The sequence below is a fragment of the Thamnophis elegans genome, chromosome 10 (assembly GCF_009769535.1).
Source record: "Thamnophis elegans isolate rThaEle1 chromosome 10, rThaEle1.pri, whole genome shotgun sequence".
Lineage (NCBI taxonomy): Eukaryota > Metazoa > Chordata > Lepidosauria > Squamata > Colubridae > Thamnophis > Thamnophis elegans.
In genome coordinates, this window is record NC_045550.1 from 24923917 (window position 1) to 24945028 (window position 21112).

The 21112-nt window shown below is 37.5% G+C and overlaps 1 protein-coding gene across 5 annotated transcripts in view; it reads right to left on the reverse strand.

The window, feature by feature from the left end:
* The window catches only part of ARMH3 (armadillo like helical domain containing 3), a 154200-nt gene that overhangs the window by 80595 nt on the left and 52493 nt on the right, over nucleotides 1–21112 (reverse strand). For all 5 annotated transcript variants that reach the window (XM_032225543.1, XM_032225546.1, XM_032225547.1 and 2 more), the window contains 3 exons: nucleotides 18097–18179; nucleotides 15295–15421; nucleotides 11634–11709 (listed from right to left, as the gene is read on the reverse strand). In XM_032225543.1, the coding sequence (XP_032081434.1) occupies nucleotides 11634–11709; nucleotides 15295–15421; nucleotides 18097–18179 (286 nt within the window). The remainder of the gene's footprint in view (nucleotides 1–11633; nucleotides 11710–15294; nucleotides 15422–18096; nucleotides 18180–21112) is intronic.

A 21112-nucleotide genomic window follows, 5' to 3' on the forward strand; every position in this document is an offset into this window, starting at 1 on the left:
TCAAATAACTAAGATTAGGAATAATGTAAACTGCTTAAAGTTTGTGTAACGGCAAGAAGCTGAGTTCAACGCAGAGATTTTATTGACTTTTTTTCTTTTTTCTTTTTTCTAATTTCCTTGGTTTTAATATATTTTAGACTGTGTTGATAAAAAGCTATACCGTGTACAGGCTCTGGGAAGTCGGGAGGGGGGAAGGGAGGTGGGGTCCTAGGGGTAAGGGGGGAGGGGGGGAAATATAGTATGTGCTAGATTTTAAAGTAACATGATTGCACTTATATACTGTTGCTTTTTTAATTCTAGTGTAAAAATAGGAAGCTGAATATATTGATAGATAGTAGAAATACACCGAAGGGAGGAGCAGAGGGAAAGAAGAAAGAGGGGTAGAGAGGGTGGGAGAGAGGATCGGAGGGAGGGTGAGATGGAAGGGAGGGAGTGTATTGGGAGAGAGGAGTGATAGAGGGGGAGGGAAGATAAAATAAAGAAAAAGAAAAAAAATAATCTAAGCAGCTGTATAATTGTTTAACCAATATAAGACAATATTTGTAGCTATATTTATAAAGCATATGTTTTAAATAAACCAACAAAGAATGTGATTTGATGAAAGACAAAATGTGATTTTGGTTATTTTCAAATTAAGGCAGAATTACAGAGAAGTTAGGGAAAGAGGCTGGATGAAGAATAGGAGCTTCCCTTTCCCAACAGCCTAGGATAATGTAGAACCAAGAAGCTGGAGTAATCCAGGAAACTTATAGTAAAGTATGATTTTGTTTCAGGAAAATATTCTCTGTTGAAACAGGTAGGCTGTCCAGCCTGGAATATTGTGTTAGGTTTAACACTTGATCCTGTATATGATGTTAAATCAAGTCTCCTGCTCATAATTTTATGCAAACTGGTGAATTCTGTGTGATTTCACTTTATGACAGAGATCCTTGTACAGAGTGAGGTGGGAAGCTGATCAGAAAAAATGGAAAAGAAATGCTGCAGTCTCCAAAGATGTAAAGAACTTGATAAAATTTATTCTCCTGTTTCTTGAGCACTGGGGATACAGTTTGGAAACAGAAATAGACTCTTTGGAGTCTCAGATGTCCAGATCTGAAAGTAGTGATCAAAATACAAAACCATTCTGGCAACAGCAGTTTGAGGCTTTTCTTCTGCTCTCTCACCAACTGTCTCAATAGGCCCTCCAGCTTCAGCTGTACATGTGTAGGCAGTGCTCTGCTTGCAGGGTCTCTGTTTTACTTTTCTTCTTCCTGACATTACAGCTTGAGGAAACAGCTCTGTTCTCAGGCTAATCAGTAGGTTGTTTCAAGGCCATGCAGTACAGAAATATGGGGGAAATGGTTTGTACAAATCTGAAAAGGGTAACAAAGTTTTCTTGTCTTTTTCCTGCTGATCACTGGCACCTGGCATCACCATCTCAGCTTCTTCTCCAGCCTTCCACCCCACTCCAGTTCTCCTATAATGTTATGTGAGCTCCCCGTTGGGAGAGCGAGTACGTTCAGAGAAGCGTTGTTAGAGTTGTGTTGGAGAACACACAAACCAGCATACAGAGACACTGCAGTTTAAATAGGCTTTTACTTTCGTGGAAATAGAGGTATCAGAGTCCGTCAAACAGTCCAAGTCATACACGGATAAGACAGTCAGTCATCAACGTATTTCAGTTAAGGGATAATCCAAATAACATAGTCCAGTATCATATAATTAGTTCAGAACTCAAAGTTTGCTAGCAGTTGCAAAACATACAATACCTCACGGCACTCAGATCAGATCAGCCCAGCATCTAACAAACAGAGAACTAACAGTTGTGTTCTGGCTCCCTCTTATGGCCAATTGAGGAAAACAGCAACCAATCACATTTTACAGTATGATTTAAAGAAACAGGTATAGCATTGTTACATGATTTATATATTGCCAACCCAACCGTTAGAATTATATTCCTAACATATAAGATGTAAGGTAGTCTGGGATACTGAAAAATATCCTGAAAGGTGGCAATGATAAACCATTCTGTTTTGTTGTTTTGAAAGCTACACGGTTATAGTCACATAGTCACCAGAAATCAAGTATGTCTTTGTCTTCAAAGAAATCAAATGAAAGAAAAACAGGTGTTCTCGTAATATGGGCTTGAACAAACATCTTCCTTTAGAACAGGGGTGTCAAACTCACATCGTCATGGCAGAATCACGTGATGTATTTGAACTTTTTCCCCCTTCATTAAACTGGGCATGGGTATGGCCAGCGCATGATGCATCAGGCCTGCGGGGCAGGAGTTTGACAGCCCTGGTTTAGAGAAAGAGGAAACTGTTGGCTCATTATTCTAATCCTCCTGAATCATAGTTCCCCCTCATTAATAACTTGACTATCAAGAGATTCTATGAGATTTGACAAGGGAAATGGTAATAGAATTATTGCATTTGGTAACAGCATCCAGGCAGAGTGCTTTAGGTAGCTCCCCGAAAAACTCAACTAAAGCAAATGGCAAGCACAAAATTCAAGGCTTGTTCTTCTTCACAGAAATCTGAAGAAAGTATTCTGAGTGATTAGTGAATCTGATGGATTGCAATAACTTCAGTGAGCCATCCTGCAGTGGCTGCTAAGACTTTCACTTCATATTCATCAACGATTTATCCCCATGGAAAAGAGCATGCCAGGAAGAGCTATAATTTTGGCTACACCACAGTAGAGACAAGCAAAATTGGCCAGCATTTAGTGTAGCTCTGGGAAGCTTCCATTAAATACCTAATTTGTCAGCTGCTCCATTAAGGAATAGATATACTGTTTACTGTCATGGCTGGAGTTCCCACCAGTCAAGGCAAGACCTTGCAGTCTGAGAAAAATAAATTGCAAGAAACCATTCAAATCTCCAACCTGAGGATTAGGAACTCTCACAGGGATCACTATTCAATACTATGAAACATAAAATAATATTTTTACTTTAGACTCTGAGCGAGATACTAACAGTTAGCACCTGTGAAGCAAAAGACCACAGGAGCTCTTTGAGTAGCAAAATCTTGTTCCTGAAAGTGAAGATACCTTCTGTTGGCTGGAGTCAGGAAGAATAGCATCTGTTCACTGAATCACTTCCAATTCTAAAATTATTTGTTAGTCTACTGATTAATTCTTCAGCTCACAGTTTTCTTAGAACTGACAAATTTCTTTTCCTTCTGTCCCCAGTACTGTTACTCTGCCCTTTGATTGTAAACTTTGCAATATTAGTCTCATATTCTTGTCACTGTCTTCCTGGACTCTGAATGGTACAGCTTTGCTTTACATGCTCTAGACCAGGGATGAATAAACTTTGTACAGCTAGAGGTCTCACATTTAATACTTTATTCAGCTGCTGAGGGCCCCAAGGAATGCAGCTAGTGACATGGTGAAGTGGTGGAACAGAATTGAAAATGATTGTGCTTTTTGGTTTTTTATTACTTTTGGGGTTTGGTGGCAGGGATTAAGTTGTAAAATAGTTCAACTAAGCCTTATAGTAATGTTCAATATCTTTGGGGAGCTATAACTCACCATGTTTATCCACTAAAAAGGAGTCATTTTGTTATTCAATCTTGTTACTATGTTGTTCTGACATGCAAAAATGAGACTGGAAGGTGAATGCAACCAATGGGTTTCCCAGTAATACACTGTCTGCCTCATTTCAATCTCACTTGATGCTAAAAAAAAGCGGACTAAAGATTTGTAAAGATGAAAGACAAGATGGAAGAAGTTAAGATGGAAAGCTATGTAAAACAAGTATCTAGAGATGTAAAACAAATTGTTAAAATGAAAACTTTGGACAAAAGTAGAAGCCAATCTGGTGTAATTCCTTTCTCTGCAAATTGCTCAAGCAATAGTCAGCATCACAATCTGGCTCATATTACCCTGATCTTTTGTTTTGTAAAATCCATCAATTTTTTACACTCTTTAATAATAAAATTTATTCCACAAAAGTCTAATTCATTTATCTAATTTAATTTCAATTTGTTCAAAAACTCTTTCATCAATAATTAAGTAATAATAATCTTTCAAAATAACTGTCCCCTTTATCTGTTTTAAACTTTCTTACTCAACTTCTTCAGCTTTTTGGCAAAAGTTCTTAAGTCTTTAAAACTTTTTAAAATTCCTTTGTAATCCATGAAAAATAATAACTCAACAAATGGAATCTTAATCTATTGCTTAGAAATATCTAACTATAAATTAATTACATCCAAAAATAGTTAAGAAATGAGGCTCTTGTGAACTTTATATCCATATAGGTTACATCAATGGTTCCCAAACTTGGCAACTTTAAGACTTGTGGACTTCAACTCCCAGAATTCTCCAGCCAGCTCTGCAGGTTACATTATGGCTGTGAGTTTGGTTGAACCCTTCACAGTATTCTGTCTGATCAGCATAGCATGGTAAATGACTGGCACTACCCAGAGTTCTTAGTATTGAAAGAAAATTATGCTGCATTTCTATGTAGCTTTAATTATAATCCTGTTTCTGAGAATCTTTCTCAATATATTTAGATCAGTGTCATTTCCTTTAAAGCTTATAATTCATAGGATTCCTTTTAATGTACAAACATTTGTCAGAACCATGGTCTAGCTGCCTACAGAATCCAGTGAAACAGATGTGATATCATTGAACAGAGTGAGGAGAGAGAGATATCACACATACTCTATGAGAACAGATTTAATCTACTTTATACTCCTGGGAGAACATCACACTGCTTCAACAGGAAAAACAGACTGATTGTCTAGCAAACACTGTAATAGGAAGACCCTCAAGGCAAGTTATGAATTTTTATGTTTAAGTTTATATTGGCAACGATAAGGATATAAATATATGAATAAAGGAGTCCCCTGCGGATTTTACTCCACTAAGTTATTGCTCACTAGAGGGGGTAGTGTCCATCTCTATTTCAAGGCTATTGAGCCAGCGCTGTCTGAAGACGTTTCTGTGGCCTTGTGGCCAGTATGACATCACAGAGTGCTGTTACCTTCCCATCAAATTGGTACCTATTTATGTACTTGCATTTACGTGTTTCCCTAGCGTGGCCCGACAAAACCGCGCTTGTCAAAATAGCGGCGACAAAACCACGTCGCTAAAGCCGTGACGTCATCACCGCGACGTCATCACCGCGGCGACAACAGCGCAGCGACAGAAGGGCACTTTAAAACAGCGTGGCTACAGAAAGCCGATTTAAATTAAGGTAAGGGTTAGGATTAGGTTTAGGGGTTTGGTTTAGGGTTAGGTTAGGGTTAGGTTTAGGGTTAGGTTTAGGGGTTTGGTTTAGGGTTAGGTTAGGGTTAGGGTTAGGGTTAGGTTAGGGTTAGGTTTAGGTTTAGGTTAGGGTTAGGTTTAGGGTGCTGAGCGCTTCGGATGGCGCGGATTTGCCCTCCGCGCTTATGTCGGCACGGATAAGGGCTTCGCGGTTTTGTCGGTGAACCTTTCCCTAGTGCTAGGTCAGCAGGAGCTCACCCCGCCGCACAACACTCAGGTCTCGAACCTGGGCTGCCAAATAGCCAGCTGACAAGCCCAGCATCTTAACCACTGAGCCACTGCGCTGCCCCAAACTTATGAGTAGAGATATAAATATAATCAAAGTAACACCACTGCAATTTAAAGAGCTAGATAATAAAAGCATCCTAGATATTTTCTTGCTCCTATTGACCAGCAGAGTCCTACACCTACATGTAACAAAAGTTTATTTAAGTAGTTTATCAGCAAGGCTGTTCTTCAAAGTATATGGCATTAGAAAAATGGAGAAATGGCACATTCCTTGGATCCTAGCATATTCTATCTTGGTGAACAATACCCTTGAAAGATTACTGCTTACTTCTTCATTTCATCAACTTCAAAATGGGGCATGAATTCCTGTTGCCTATCTTAGGAATCATAAATCTTATAACTGTGATTGTAAATTATGATGTCTGCTTATCAACATTTGGGGGGAAGGAGTTCTAGTCCATTGTTAACCTGAATTAAGATTCTGAGCAGAACTAAGAATGTATATTTATTCTAGGAGTATCTTAATTTGGGAAGATGCCACAGGCCTACAATTCCACAAAGACAGTACAGGTAGTCCTCAATTCCCGACCACAATTGAGCCCAAAATTTCAGTTGCTAAGTGAGACAATTAGTAAGTTAATTTTGCCCCATTTTATGATCTTTCTTGCCTCAGTTCTCAAGTGAATCACTGCAGTTGATAAATTAGTACCCTGGTTCTTAAATGAATCTAGTTTCGCCATTAGCTTTGCTTGTCAGAAGGTTGCAAAAGGTGATAACATGATCTTGGGACACTGCAACACTCATAAATATGAACCAGTTGCTCGCTATCTGAATTTTGATTACAGGATCATGGGGATGCTACTAAGATTGTAACTGTGAAAAATGGTCGTAAGTCACTTTTTTCAGTGCTATTTAACTTTGAACAGTCACTAATTGAACTGTTGTAAGTCAAAGTTGTATGTAAATATTGTGTTTCACACTGAAGGAATGTAGAAGGAAATGGCTGAACAAAAATATTTTTTCTGATTCATTACGCCTAAGTGATCATTAAATGCAAACTATCTACTACCCTTTTTCCCATCAAGAAGAAGAGGAGGAGGAGGAGGAGGAGGAGGGGGAGGAGGGGGGGGAGGAGGAGGAGGAGGAGGAGGAGGAGGAGGAGGAGGAGGAGGAGGAGGAGGAGGAGGAGGAAATGATTATTTTCTCCTCCTCTTACCTTTTCCTGAAAAATAATACATACTCTGGGATGTTGATATTCCCTATAGATTTGTTTTGCAAACAGCCAAAACAAGAAAATTATGTCTGTAACTTTTCTAACAGAAAACATATTCAATTTCAGGAAAAAAAATTATGCTGCATCTCATATATTTAATAGCATTTAAGAATCTGTTCTAGACACAATCTCAACCATAATTTTGAAAAGGTTAAAAGCAATACTAACCAGCATTTTTGCTTTTTGGCTGTTCTTTGTTGCTCTACAGTTTGAGTTCAGCCTGAGTTGATTATCAGTGACAGTATGCCAGAGGTCATTACTGTTAAAGTATACCTCAGTGAACAATTTAAGATGAGTTATTACATTGCTACTAAGTGAAGTTGATTAAAGGGATATAATTATCAACATTGATCAAAGTGAAAAGCAAACATAAAACCAGGCCTCAGAAAATGGCTATTCATACTTGTGCTGATGATGGACTTGTGCTCATTTCTAAAGTAAGTCTATGCAGCAGGACACTGGGATAGGTATGAAACAAGAAAGTGCTACTGTATATACTTACTTTTTAGAATTTCACTAACAATTGTACATACAGAAATAATTTCCCCAACAGAAACTAATTCAAATGTCAATTTAAATTTTTAACATGTCTAATAGATACAGCTTTTGAGATATGTGTATCTTAATATAAGATCCTTTTTTGCCCCATTATAATTTGGTGAACTCACAAGTTCTTCAGAATAAATTACTTGAAAATTAACTTAAATGTCAAGAGAATCATAACTCTACTGTCAACATAACTGGACAACTTAAGATCTATTACGTACATGGAGAAGGGCTCAAATAACAGTCTCTATCTTATCTCTTTTACAACAGCAGTCCCGTCTGCATAAAAGGCCAACCAGAACAGAATGAAACTGAGTTTGAGATGAAAAACCAAATAGAACTGGCTATGCAAAGAGGAATATGATTGCTGAAGTAATTAATATATTACCCCAGGTTGAATGATAAAGACTTTATTAGCCAAATTTATGTTCTATAATAAAAATAAAATAAAATGGCACAAAAATGATAACATTGCCCTATAGTAATAATGTAGCAATTGTATCTATTAATCATAGGGTTAAGTTAATCACCTTCAAAAAATTACCAATTAGAAGAAAGTCCATTAAAAGAAGGTATTTAAAGGGGGGGGGGTGTCTGTGGGGAAGAAAAGGTTGAGAACCACTGTTATAGGGAAAAGGCTTTGCTCTTGACATCCACTCATTAGGACAGCCAGAAATTTGCTGGATAACAACTTCAATCTGCTTCAGGCCTTGATATAAGAATGGTTCTCTATTTCTCCTCCAGAGTGGCATAACATTCCCTGCTTTCAGTTGAACCAAAAGGTTTCAATTGACTCCGTAAGTCCTGGTCAATTCTTATTAAGATTGGGACTCAGCACGGGCAGGTGTTTTAGTCTCCTCCATAAATGGGGAAAGCTCTCCCTTTCGGAATGTAGCTGTAGTGCTCCAAAGGAGACAGTAAAATATATTGTGGAACAGTGCATATTAGTGAAATCCCAGAGTCTTTCTGTATGCAACTCCATCATCTATCAAATAGTCTACTTTTGAATTTGTAAATGGAGTAAATAATTTCATGTTCACTCAATGAGAATATAATTGTGATGTGCTTTTTAACATTTTTTTGCCAGGCATTAAATATTACGAACTATAGTAACTGTAGAATTTAAAAGCATTAGCAACTGCCTTATTCAAAAGAACTAAGAATCAAATCTAAAATGCATATAGCATATACTTATTCTGTCTTGCAACATGAAAAACGCACACAATCAGAATCTGTTAATTCACACAAAAATCATAGATGAAAATCAAGTTCTCATTCAAATCACATTAAGCAGTTAATTGTTACTGTATTGGTGATAGCAATTAAGATTCCTGATGTAGAATGAAAATAATTCATTTCATTCTACATCAAAATGCTTAAAATGCTTAAAATTAAAGTGGTGGAGAGGTAAGGGAAGAAGAATGAGGTAAGGGAAGGTGGGTAGAGGGGAGAGAAAAAGAAAAAGAAGAAGAGGAGGGAGGAAGAGAAAGAAAGAGAAGGAGAGAAGGTAGGAAGGAGAAGAAAAAGGGTAGGAGTAGGGAAGAGATAAGGGAAAGAAGAAGGGGATGGAGACTAGGAAGGAAGGAAGTAGAGAAGGAAGGGAGGGAGAAAGGAAAAGAAAGAGAAAACAAGGTGGTGTCTTGGCAGGTGCAAAGGATGGTAAACAAAGCATTCTAAACTATACCTTATAACCTTCCAAATGGGATAATAATAATATAAGAATGGCAAAGAAAAAGAATAATTATGTGAATGTATATCTATAATCTGTATATAAGAGAACAAATGATAGTAAAAATATTTAGCATAATATAGGTAAATAATATCTGGTCATAAGTAGCTAAGTTTAAATAAATAAAGAAATGTACATACAAATGGATAACGAATAAGGAGATTATGAATGACAGATAGAAATGTATAGTAGGGAAAACACTAACTGCAAAGAAACCGATTCGAAACTGCTGTATGATATACGATGGAACTTATTGTTCCTATGTTGTTTTTAATGTTATGTGTTTGTTTTTGTTGATGTGTTTATGTGTTTAAAATAAAACATTTATCCTAAAAAAAAATGCTTATACTATTATAAAATGCTTAAAATGCTCAAATTAGCATTTTATACTAGCATTTTACACTATTAAAAGATCTATCCTTTACTATTGAGTTGTGGGGAAAAAAGTTGCCGTATATCTTTAATATCTGCTTCCCCATTGCCAGAGAGATAATCAATTAGTGTAAATAAATGTCAGTGAAAGGAAATAGCAGCTAGACTGTTTTTTGACCATTCCTCCGGCAAACATCCTTCACTTTGCTTTGACTCCCTATTCTAGGAACATTTCCATGGAAAGGTTCTGTTCCTTGGCTTGATCTTGGCATACGCTAACAAAACACTTTACAGTCACTCAGCACATTTTATTGTATACAAGGACACATCCATTGTAAACAGTCGATTGCCCTCTGCCAACATGAAATTGTTCTTACACCTACAACCGTTAATTATTGTGCTTTTTAGGCTTTTTATATAGCTCGACAACTATAGTACATTTTTTTCTTACATTCCATCATGTCCAATTCTCAAAAATTGTCCAGGCAAGTCCCTGCAATTTTCTTGGCATGGTTTCCTCAGAAATGGTGGTCTCCTGATTTCTAGCCTGATACCTTAACCATTATACCAAATTGACTCTCACTGTGATTCTTAGCCTTGTGATTTTAAATTTTGGTGCTAGATTAAGCTAAGCAATTTGTAGTAGTTGACATAATTAGTATTCCTGCACTAAGAAATTCTAGTTCTACATCCTTCTCCTCTCAATTCTCCACCTATTTCCCCTCAATGTGTTTGGAAGGAACAAAGATCCGCCTCCTTTTTCTCTGGTTTCAAAGAGGCAGATAAGGGAGAAATTTTTCATCTTCATTTCTGTGGAGGTTGGCTCTGCTTCCAAAGTCAAAGCAACAATTGTTGGCAACTTCCCCTCCCTTTCAGATATATGCCTGATGATGCAGTTACTTTCAATCTATCTTTGTCGCTCTCTTCTTGACCAATTCTACCTGTTTTACTCACCCCACACCAATAAATCCCCAATCTTCCCAGGGTCAGAATCATTGGCAGTTGTAAAAATATTATTGTGTGACCAGATGGATTGCAAAGGCGTTGTAACTGGAAATGGTGAAGATGGAAAGCTTACATGCATATAATTCGCTGTCTCCCAGAAATATTTAGTATCCAGAGTCCTTTCCAATAAATCTGCTTTTTAAACCCAGCCATTCTATGCTGAATCCAAAAAGCATTTCATCTCAAGTTGTTCCTTGCCATGTCTCAGAATGAGAAATGGTGGCAGAGATAAGATGTGTTAAGGAGAATGAAACAGTGTAAAAGCAAGTGTGTGTTCAGCATAACCAAAAGCTGCAATCAAATGCTGCTTGTGTTACCGTGGGGAATCCAATACACTTGGCATCTAGTTTGACTGAGAACACATGGTGTATAAACACACAAAATAAATATAAAAATGATAGTGTAAACAGATGAAAGCCACATGTGATCCCTGGGGAAAGGGGGAGGTTCCAGACAGTGATGGTTGGCAGAGTACTTGCTCAATCTAATAGCTCTTTTAAGGATGTGTTGAGCCATAAATTTATCTTTTCAATGTTTACGACCATAACAAGTATTGATTTGATTTGATTATCTCTCCAAAGTGAAAGGACTGAGAGTGACAGAGTGACACTGTTAGCCATTGTTGGCCTAAAAGAGTGACAACTGATTTCATTCATAAGCAAATGCTGTCACAGGAAAAAGTTCTAGCCAATTGTCTTGCGGGTTACTATAGCAACAAGGATATTGCTCTACGGTGGCCTTCCTTCTTGGATACATAAATGTATGGCTCAACACCTCCTTTAAAAGCAGCTAGATTACTCAGGGCCACCTACAAATAGTTTGCTAAGCATCACCATCTGAAAAGTTTCACGTATTCTTCAGGAGTGCGTTTGATTTGAGGATATTTTTACAATATAACATATGACCATTATGAAAGAGTCACATGAATTATTATGTTCCAATTTGCTCCAAGCAAATTGGCAATACTAGTTACTAGGTTTTTTTTACCAAAAAAACCCCCAACCTCCAACCCTCAAACTACTAGCCAAGATACTTGCTAATAAGGAGAAGTATGTACCCATTTATTCACTTTTAAAATTACAGAAAATAGACTTAATGTTACATGCATACAGCCTTTCACGTATCACAACCTGCATTGAGAAATCTAAAATGTGCCTTGTTTAAAAAAATTGTAAAAATGAACAAGCATAAAGAAAAAAATATACATTTTTTTTCCTTTCTTACCTTATGTTGACCAATGCATGAGTCACCTTACTGGCTGGCTCCTTCCACTGGCCAGCATTAGTAGAAAGCCTCAGAACTGAAAGAAAGAAAAACATACCCTGTGACACCTATTTGACTGCCGCTCAAGTTTCCAGTTTTTTGTGGCTTGGGACTGCATTTCCTCCCACCCCGTTTTTCTAAAGCTGTCTCAGCATTCACAGGGATGGGGCAATATGATATGTTATTATTGGAGAAGATGGGGACAGGATAGTCAATCTTTTATACTTTATGGGCAATTGGATGGGAAGAGACCTGGTATTTAAAAGTAACGAAGACAACCTGTAGTGTGTTGGGTCATCATTTCAGAGATATTTCTTTACTTAAACAGAGAAACAATGTCACGAGGATAAGTCATTGGTAGAAGAAGTGAGTTCCAACTTCCTGCCCGCTTCCCCATTTCCTTGTGGAAATCTAGCAAGCAGAATCATAAATCTTCCTTCCTCCCTCCCAGGGTGGTAAGTGGTTGATGCTGGATGGCAGAGAGATTGGCTTAGAAACTGTCACAGAATGTTGAAAACAATCATCTCAGCAGCCAATAGCACTGAAGCAGCCACCACTTTCACAAATTTCATTCCTTCCGGACTCATGGGTTGCAGATTTTGGACACATTCTCTAAGTTAGTCTATTTGAGGTACCTTGGTTCAATAATTGTTGCCGTACCATGCACCGTTTTGCCCAGTTAAAGGTTATGATTAGAGTTTTAATAGAATACAGAAGGTGTCTTAAGGCTACTGAAATCTTAATATACTATTTTCTCCGCTTTCTTGTTAAACAGCAGAAAATTGTGATATTCTGTGTCATAGCTTTGCTGGCAAATTTCAGAAACACATACTTGGGAAACTTCAGGGACAGTAAAAAAAATGTAACATTCAGATTCATGTGTATTTTGTGTAATTCCCAACATGAATATGTACATTCATAGAAAAACACTTAATATACAGGTCTTATATATTTCCAAATATGTCTGGATATATAAGACACAATGAATGCTTTCTATGCTACATGTAGAAGATAAGGTTGCTGAAAATATATAAATTATTAAATTAATCATTAAACTACTATCTCCTTAATATTCTAAGTTAGAGGAACCATATTTTTCTTTAAACTAGCATAGTTTCCTTGGCAGCCAGGAAATGGGAAGTTAGTTACAGAATTCTTAACTTCCACTTTGTCCTACCTTACTATTTCAACATCCCAATACAAATACTTCTAAGCTGAATTGAAGGAGGTGCAATGGAAGTACAAGGATAGTAGTGTACATAGAACATAGAATCATAGGGCTGGAAGGGACCTTGGAGGTCTTCCAGTCTAACCTCCTCTTCAAGGCAGGAGACTTTATACCCGGGATGGTGAACCTATGTCATGTGTGTCACAGGTGGCACGCAGAACCATTTGTCAGGGTACACAAGGCTTGTCTTGTTAGCTGGCCAGCGCGCATGCACGTGCTGGCAGCTCACTTCAGCCTTCTTTTGAGGCCATTTTTTGCCCCCCTGAGGCTTCAGGAGCTTCCCTGAAGTCTCTGGAGCGCGAAAAATCAGCCCTACGGGCAAACCGGAAATTCAGAATCGGACTTCCGGTTTGCTTGTAGGGCTGGTTTTAGCCCTCCAGAGCCTTCAGGGAAGCCTCCTGGATGCCCCTGAGGGTTCCATAAGCCCTACAAGCAACCCGGAGGTCCATTCCTGAACTTCCGGTTTGCCCATTGGGCCGGCTTTTCGTGCTCCAGAGGCTTCAGGGAAGCTCCTGAAGCCTCTGGCGGGCCTCCGGGAGGGGGCAGGGAGCCTGTTTTTGCCATCCCCAGGCTCCTAGAAAGCTTCTGGAGCCTGGGGAGGGCAAAAAAAGAGTGCCAAAAGCAGGGGGGAGCACTGTCGTGCACACATGCGCACAGAGGGGGAAAACATGCGCATGTGTGGCATACCCGTGCATGACCCCCCCTGCGTTCCCCCCACTTTTGGCACATGAGCCAAAAAAGGTTCGCCATCACTGCCTTATATCATCTCAATCAAATGGTTGTCCAGTCTATTTTTGAAAATTTTTACAACTCCGGGAGGTAAACTATTCCATTTACTAATTGAACAGAAAATTTATCCTTACTTCTAGATTGGATTTCTCTGGATTTCTCTTTAACATGTTTCTATCCATTATTTCTTGTTTATTTCTGTCTTCTGGTGCTTTGGAGACTATGTCAATCCATTTTCTATGACATTCCTTCAAGTACAGTTATCATATCCCTCCTAATCTTTCTTTGATAGGCTAGAGATTCCTAGCTCTCTCAACTGTTCATCATATGATTTAGCCTCCTGATCTGTATCATCTTTGCTGCTCTTCTCTGAACACTTTCTAGGGCAGTGATAGCAAACCTTTTAGACACTAAGTGCCCAAACTGCATGCTCATACATGCCCAAACTGAAAGGTGGGTGTGCGAGTACAAACATGCACATGCTCCAACATGTGTGCATGTGCAGCAGAGGCCCAAAACCAGCAGGGAAACAGAAGCTCATGAAAGAAACGTCACAGAGATCTGACCTGGGCCGACAGCACGCGTGCCAGCAGAGACGGCTCTGCGTGTCACCTCTGGCATGCGTGTCATAGGTTTGCCAGCACGGTTTTAGGGTCCCAATATCTTTTTTGTATCATGAGAAGAATTAGACACAGTATTCCAAGTGTGACCTCATAGAAAATGGATTGACAAAGTGGTATTGTCACTTCTCGGGATCTTAAGATTTACTACATAAAGATGGACAAATGTGGTGATGACTTTTATATGCATGAGTGCAAATGGGGGATAGGGCTGTACATCAGAGAATTACAGGTCAAAAAGAGGAGAAAGAGAAAAGGATTTATCACATGTTTATAGTTTTGGCCCTCCATTAAGGAAACCAGTTCTCCAATTACAGAAAAACTGCCCCACCTCCTCCATAGCAATAGTAAATGCCCTGCTCTGCCATCTTTACTTCCTTATCCAAAAATATTATTTCTGGATAGCATTATTTTTTTGTCTTTCCAATTTACACAAGCTGTTTCTGACTACATTACTTTGAAGCACTGACCTGGTTCCATGATACGCTCTATGTTTTTTGGAGACAATTTCTTACTGTGCTTTCATCAGAATAAGATGAAAGGACAACTTCCTGTCTTCATGTTTACAATGAGACTTCCCTGCAGCTAAATGGTTCTGGGAGCTTGGCTTACTCTCTGATCTGAGATTAAGGCATAGTTTCCCAAGTGGGATCATTCTACACACACCATATAGGATCATTCTAAATGAACTTGGTGTGTTCTTGCTACTATTTAATTATTATATACCAGGAGACAAAAGCAAGCATACTTCACATGCAGCAGCCATATCAGTGCACTAGGTGATTCTCTGATCCCTTGACTATATTATTTATATATTACTGTATTATTTACTATTATTTATATAAGCTTAAGGAGGAGCCATTTTTAAACATATCTTTAGCCTGGAATATCTTTTGAAGGGTTATTTCACAGTTGTGTATTAAAGGTTAATTAAAACTATATGACAAACATGTACTGAAGAGCAATCATACATTATTATTTGCTCTTAGCCACACTTATACAAATGTTACATTAACATAAAGTCAAGTCACCTAACGCTACTTACCCATGGAATAGAGGTTATCAAAACTCTGGTGCATCCTGATTATTTCATAATATAGCTCATCGTAGCTGCTAGGAGTTGGAAGAAAGGTATCTCCATAAGTGATGAACATATTAAACAGGTTTATCACCTTAAAAAAAAGATTATAGGCATTACTGAATAAAAATATATTCATTTTATTATTTAATCAAACAGAAATAGGAATTCTCTAGGCAAATTAAAAGGTTATTAAATAAATAAAAATACTAACACATCTAAACCAACATATCCTAACGTTAAAAGTATTGAAGTGATCACTTAGCCTTCATATCTAAAAAGTCTACTTTCTTTCCCTGACAAATTCATTAGGACCTGACTGTTATTAAGCAAGTGAAAACTACAGTCACCCATGATAACAACAAGAGCAAATATCATTCACCAAAAAGGCAAATTTGCATGGTTGAATGTGTACCAGCTTAGAAGTAAATTAAAATCATTTTTAAAAACAGGCAAGCTGTTTCTATATATTCAAGAGTTTAAGGGACATACAATTATGTAAAAGCATAAATCAAAAGCCAAAATTAAAGAAATTTCAAAATATAAAGAAAAACATCTAAGAACAGTTGTACCTGTATTGTCAATTATGTGGAAAACAAATGAAAAGAAAGATAATCCGTTTCTTCAACTCTCTTAATTTTCTCTCGATTTCTGAGACTACACATGGCCCCTAAACTTCTGAAATTTCCTCACCGCAGAATTGCTGTACATGAGTGGCTATTTTCCACCATTTTAATCCTAGTAAGCACTTTAGAAGAGAAAAGTGGGAGCTTAAGCATCTCTGCTGTGAAATTAAAAAAAACCCTCTACTGCTAGCAATAAGTGGAAATATTTCAAAGGGAAAAAAATAAAATTACATTCTCCAATTTACTACAATTCAAAGTGTACCTTCTTGGCTGCCCGGCTATGAAACATTTGGATTTTCAGGTTAGCAATCAACATTTTAAAGACAAATCACTGCAATAAGCTCTTTCCTCATTTACAAGCCCCAAATAGAATTCCAAAGTTTCATTCCCAGTCTGCCTAGAGCAGCGGTGTCAAACTGGCATCATCACATTGTCATCACATGATGTGTTATGACTTTTCCCCCTTTGCTAAAACGGGAGTGGGCATGGCCAGCACATGACGCATCTGGCCCGTGGACCGTGAGTTTGACATCCCTGGCCTAGAACCATTAAGATCATTCCTATTAGAATATGAAGAAGATCTGGAATATTGTTTTTATGGGTTTCAATTGTGACACATAAAAACACAGCCCTCCATAATATAGAATGCAATTCAGTACATATTAAAACATTTCTTCTTCTAAAAAAAGTTTCTGGAGGGAATATTCCTGTCCTGGATTTAATTCAGTCTCCAGGCCTTTGGCAGCAATGACTGATTTTTTTTTCCTTCCTTTCTGTTCTGTTCTGGTGTGGTGTGGTTTGGTTTGATTTGTCATTGATCTTTTGCACTGTTGTTCTTTGTTCTTAAATGTTTTAACAACTGTAGACTGTCCAGATTTGCTGGGAGTCGGGGCCATATAAATTTAATAAACTATTACTCATTGTCTTTAAACCATCTACATGGGACTCATATAAATATAAAAATAAAACTGTAAGCAATAATAAATAAATGTACCATGGTTCTTCCTCTAGTAACTAATCAACTAAGGTCTTCCAGAAACCCAGGTTTTAGCTATTTTGAGATAAGCCATTGTTTTCACTGGGGAAAACTGTTCTAAAGGATGGAATCAAACACTAAAAATACCCATCTCTGTACCCCTTCCTGTAAAACATGCTGATAAGAGGGGATCTTTAACAGACCCTCCCTATTCATATAGGGACAATTTACTTGGGATAAATGATTTCTAGGATACTCATATCCCAAAAGCTTTTTGAGAAACTTGGAAAAACATCAGTAACCAATGCAGCTGTATCAGCAGCGGAATAACATGCTGGTACATTGGGATTGCCCAGTAAGCACATTAATTTTCAGATAGTCTTCAAGGATGGGCCCATTAGAATGTATGTGCCCATTAGAATGTAATGGGCCCATTAGAGTGTACATTAATATATCATTAGTTTATGAAGGGTAGCCCCATTAGAATGAGTTACAATAATTCAGTACAAGGAGATAAGGGTGTACATAACCTTATCTTGTTCTGGCTGAGACATTATATCAACTGCACTGGACAAAGGCTAGCAGAAACCATATATCCAGAAGGATCCCCGGATTGTGAGTCTGGTCTTTCAGGTCGGAGCAGAAACCCATCAAGTGCCAAGGTTGATATCATTCCAGGATCAGTTGACTACTGAACCAGCAACCATTCTATATTCACTGGTTTGAGTCTGAGCCCATTTCTCCCCAACTAAGCCAGGGAAGCCTCCATACTTTCTCCCCATTTTCCATTTAGCCTGTGGCAGGATAGTAGGGTATCATGAACATACTGATAATAACTCATTCGATGCCAGCAGTTTCATGTCCATGTTAAAAGGTTCCTTTAAAAATAAAATAAAAATCAAGAGTTGTTTATGAGCTGCGGTGGCACAGTGGTTAGAATGCAGTAGTGCAGGCTACTTCTGCTGATCACTGGCTGCTTTGAGCACCAGCCTTCCATCCTTCCGAGGTTGGTAAAATGAGGAGCCAGATTGTTGGGGACAACATGGTGACTCTGTAAACTGCTTAGAAAGGGCTGGAAAGCACTGTGAAGTGGTATATAAGTCTAAGTGCTATTGCTATTGCTACTGCTATCCTTGGTAGGGTTCATTTCTTTCCATAGATACTCACCATCAGAGCCAAAGTAAAGATGTTATGTTTTGCCAGCAAAACTGTTTCATTAGACATGAGGAACTTCAACAGATTAATCAGAGCTAAAGGAAGAATTTAAAAAATGAAATACAGTTTTATTTTTATAAACCAATACTTATAACCAATGTAAATAAGAAACTCAACTTCATTAATGAAAAACCTATACTTCACAGGGAAGAAAACTTCTGTTTTAGTTCACCAATAACAACAGGGATTTTTTCCGTTACTGATCACTTTAAGTGGGAACAAGAGTATGAAAAATGAATTGTTTTCAGGACAAAAATCAACAAATCAATATTAGATTTTGCTGATGGTACACAAAGCAGAACCATGTATGGTATAATTTGCAATAGCTTGACTAGGTTCAACTTAGTGTATTATATTTATTTGGATACAATACATGTTATGTCAAGTTACTTAGGACAAGACAGATCATTTTAGATTCACTGCCTGCAGACCAAAGTATAGTAACAACCTGGATTATGTATCTTCTTTTAAATCTCTTTTCAGCTAAACAGAGTAACCAAGGTAGTAAAAGCTGGGAACACAAATAGTTTGAGGCAAAAATGTGTTATCTGACAACACTATTACAAACACAAAATAACAGTAGAAAATAATTCCCAAACAAAGGCATTGTACTTAAAGTTTCTGAATGTGAAATTTAGTCTGAACATTTTCTGTTCTTAATAAGGAAATTGGAGTCCAAAGCACACATTTCACAGCTAGAAAGTTAAAACTGTCCAGTTTAAGTCCATTTAGAAACTTGAGAGCAGAGTTCACCGTTGTTATAGAACAATATTAACACATGAGATAAACTGCTGGGTACCTGAAATTATCATAAACTATAGGAGGAAACAATGATTGTCGACTACCTACTGATCACCTTGATTAAAAAGTCATGCTAGAATGATCAGTTTATATGAAGATGTGACTAATGAAAGGAGTCATGCCAAGCTGATGAGGAAGAATTCTATTTCAGATCAGCATTTCTGTATCAAAGAAAGGCACACACTGGCTAGGAGTACATGAAAAAGGAGACCAAGGAACTGCAAAACAAACTAACAGTAAACAACAGTCCAATCAAGGAATCACCAAGACCAATCATACCAACACTAATAGGGCAAGTCACTAATAAATGAAATGAGAGCAAACCCCACTTCCTACTAGCACTGGTATTACCTAGTTTGTTAATGAAACATCTGCAAGAAAACAACAAATCTCAGAAAGCAAAAATAGGACCTACCCAAAACACATTTCAGGCATAATTTTCTGGAGAGTTTTTTTTTTTGGGGGGGGGGGGGAATGGAACATCAGGAAGGGATTTAAAATTTAAAATTGTAATAATGATTGGATTTGGCTAAATTGGTAATTGCCAATTGCAGTCCAGCTTGCTCTTCTGCTAAGAAGAAAGGAGAAATAAGGTCTCATTAATTCAACTCCTTACTTGACTTTCTCTCCAACAACTTTCTCTTTATCTACTAACATCCTTCCATCAATGTTCCAACGGGAGGGAGTTTGACTGTCTATCGACCCTTCTTAAACTTGCACCTAAAATTGTGCTCTTGTGGCTCATTCCTCCAATGGCAAATGATATTTGCCCAAGTACTATTGGAGGAGAAATATCTAGTAGATGGTGGGAATGAATGGATAAATTGTGATAAGTTGTAAATATTCCATTTGTCTTTCTGAGTTGACTTTTATCTTTTCTTGTATTAATTTACACTAACCTAAGCATGACCCCTTCATATAACAGAAATATAATAGAGTACATTTTTACCAGTTCAACCAATTAGGACACGGTTGTCTCCTCATTTGCTTCTCTGAGAAAGTTATGTATCAGCTATAATGATCTCTGGACAGTTTGTACCAGGCTTGAGAGGCATATTAAAGGAAAAATTGTAGGAGAAATTTGAATCAATAAGCTTATGCAACTGATTTTAAAACATATTCTATTCCCTTTTGTGGCTGGTGTGCCTATGGGGAGCAGAAAGCCAAAATTGTCCTGAAGTTAGCCAGCTCAACTCATATAATTACATCGTTAATTATTTTAACCATGGACCGAGGATTGGTTATTTTAACAGCATGGCTGCCATACGTTTCTTCGAAAGAATTTCAAATGATCTTGATTTAGCAACTTGAGACTATAAATTAACTTTTGACTTCTATTAAGGAGTTCATTTGTGGCTCACTGTTTTTGTTTGTTCTGGTGTTTTTAGCTTGTTTTTACTGTTTGTTTAAGAATAAATGCTTTGGAAGATTTTAATATGTCGTGACCTATTTTGTGTTGTTGGTCAGAATCATCACAGTAGCTAAACAGAAAACTAAGTATATACATACCACAGAAAAATGTATTCATTATATATGCATATTTAGCTATTCAGATTGTTTTCAGTCTCTGATCATTAATAACTGGCAATGTGAAAGAAGTCAAGAAGAAGAAACATAATCATAGTAATGACAGTTGCTGGTATTCTTTGAACTTTTAAAAATATCTAACATACTAAGAGGAATCGAAAGAGATCTGAAAAGGGAGGATAAGAAGGAGCCCATATTCTAGATATATATGTTGCTATAAATTAAGTAATCATATAAGGTGATTTAACTGTTTTGGGGTTCTTTTCTGTGGTTACTTATAACAAGAGAAAAAAAACCAAAAACAGTTAAATCACCTTAATTCAAAACATCATTTGAGTAAGCATAACCAAGGAGAGAGGCACAAATAACAGACAAGATTGTGAATAGAAAATCACAAGCAAACAAACACCACATTTCATCCTCACATGTACAGAACAGAGCATAGTGTGTTTATAGCAACATTAACTTGAACAAATGGATACAGGATAATACTGTGTCACACAGAGCACTATGCTCTTCTCATCAATATATCCAGTTCGATTTAAATGCTTAGGATTGTGAATAAGACCTTAATACCATATTGATTCAGGTCAAAATAGACCTTGCTCATATTGTGCTTAAAGACATCAGACTTCAAAGC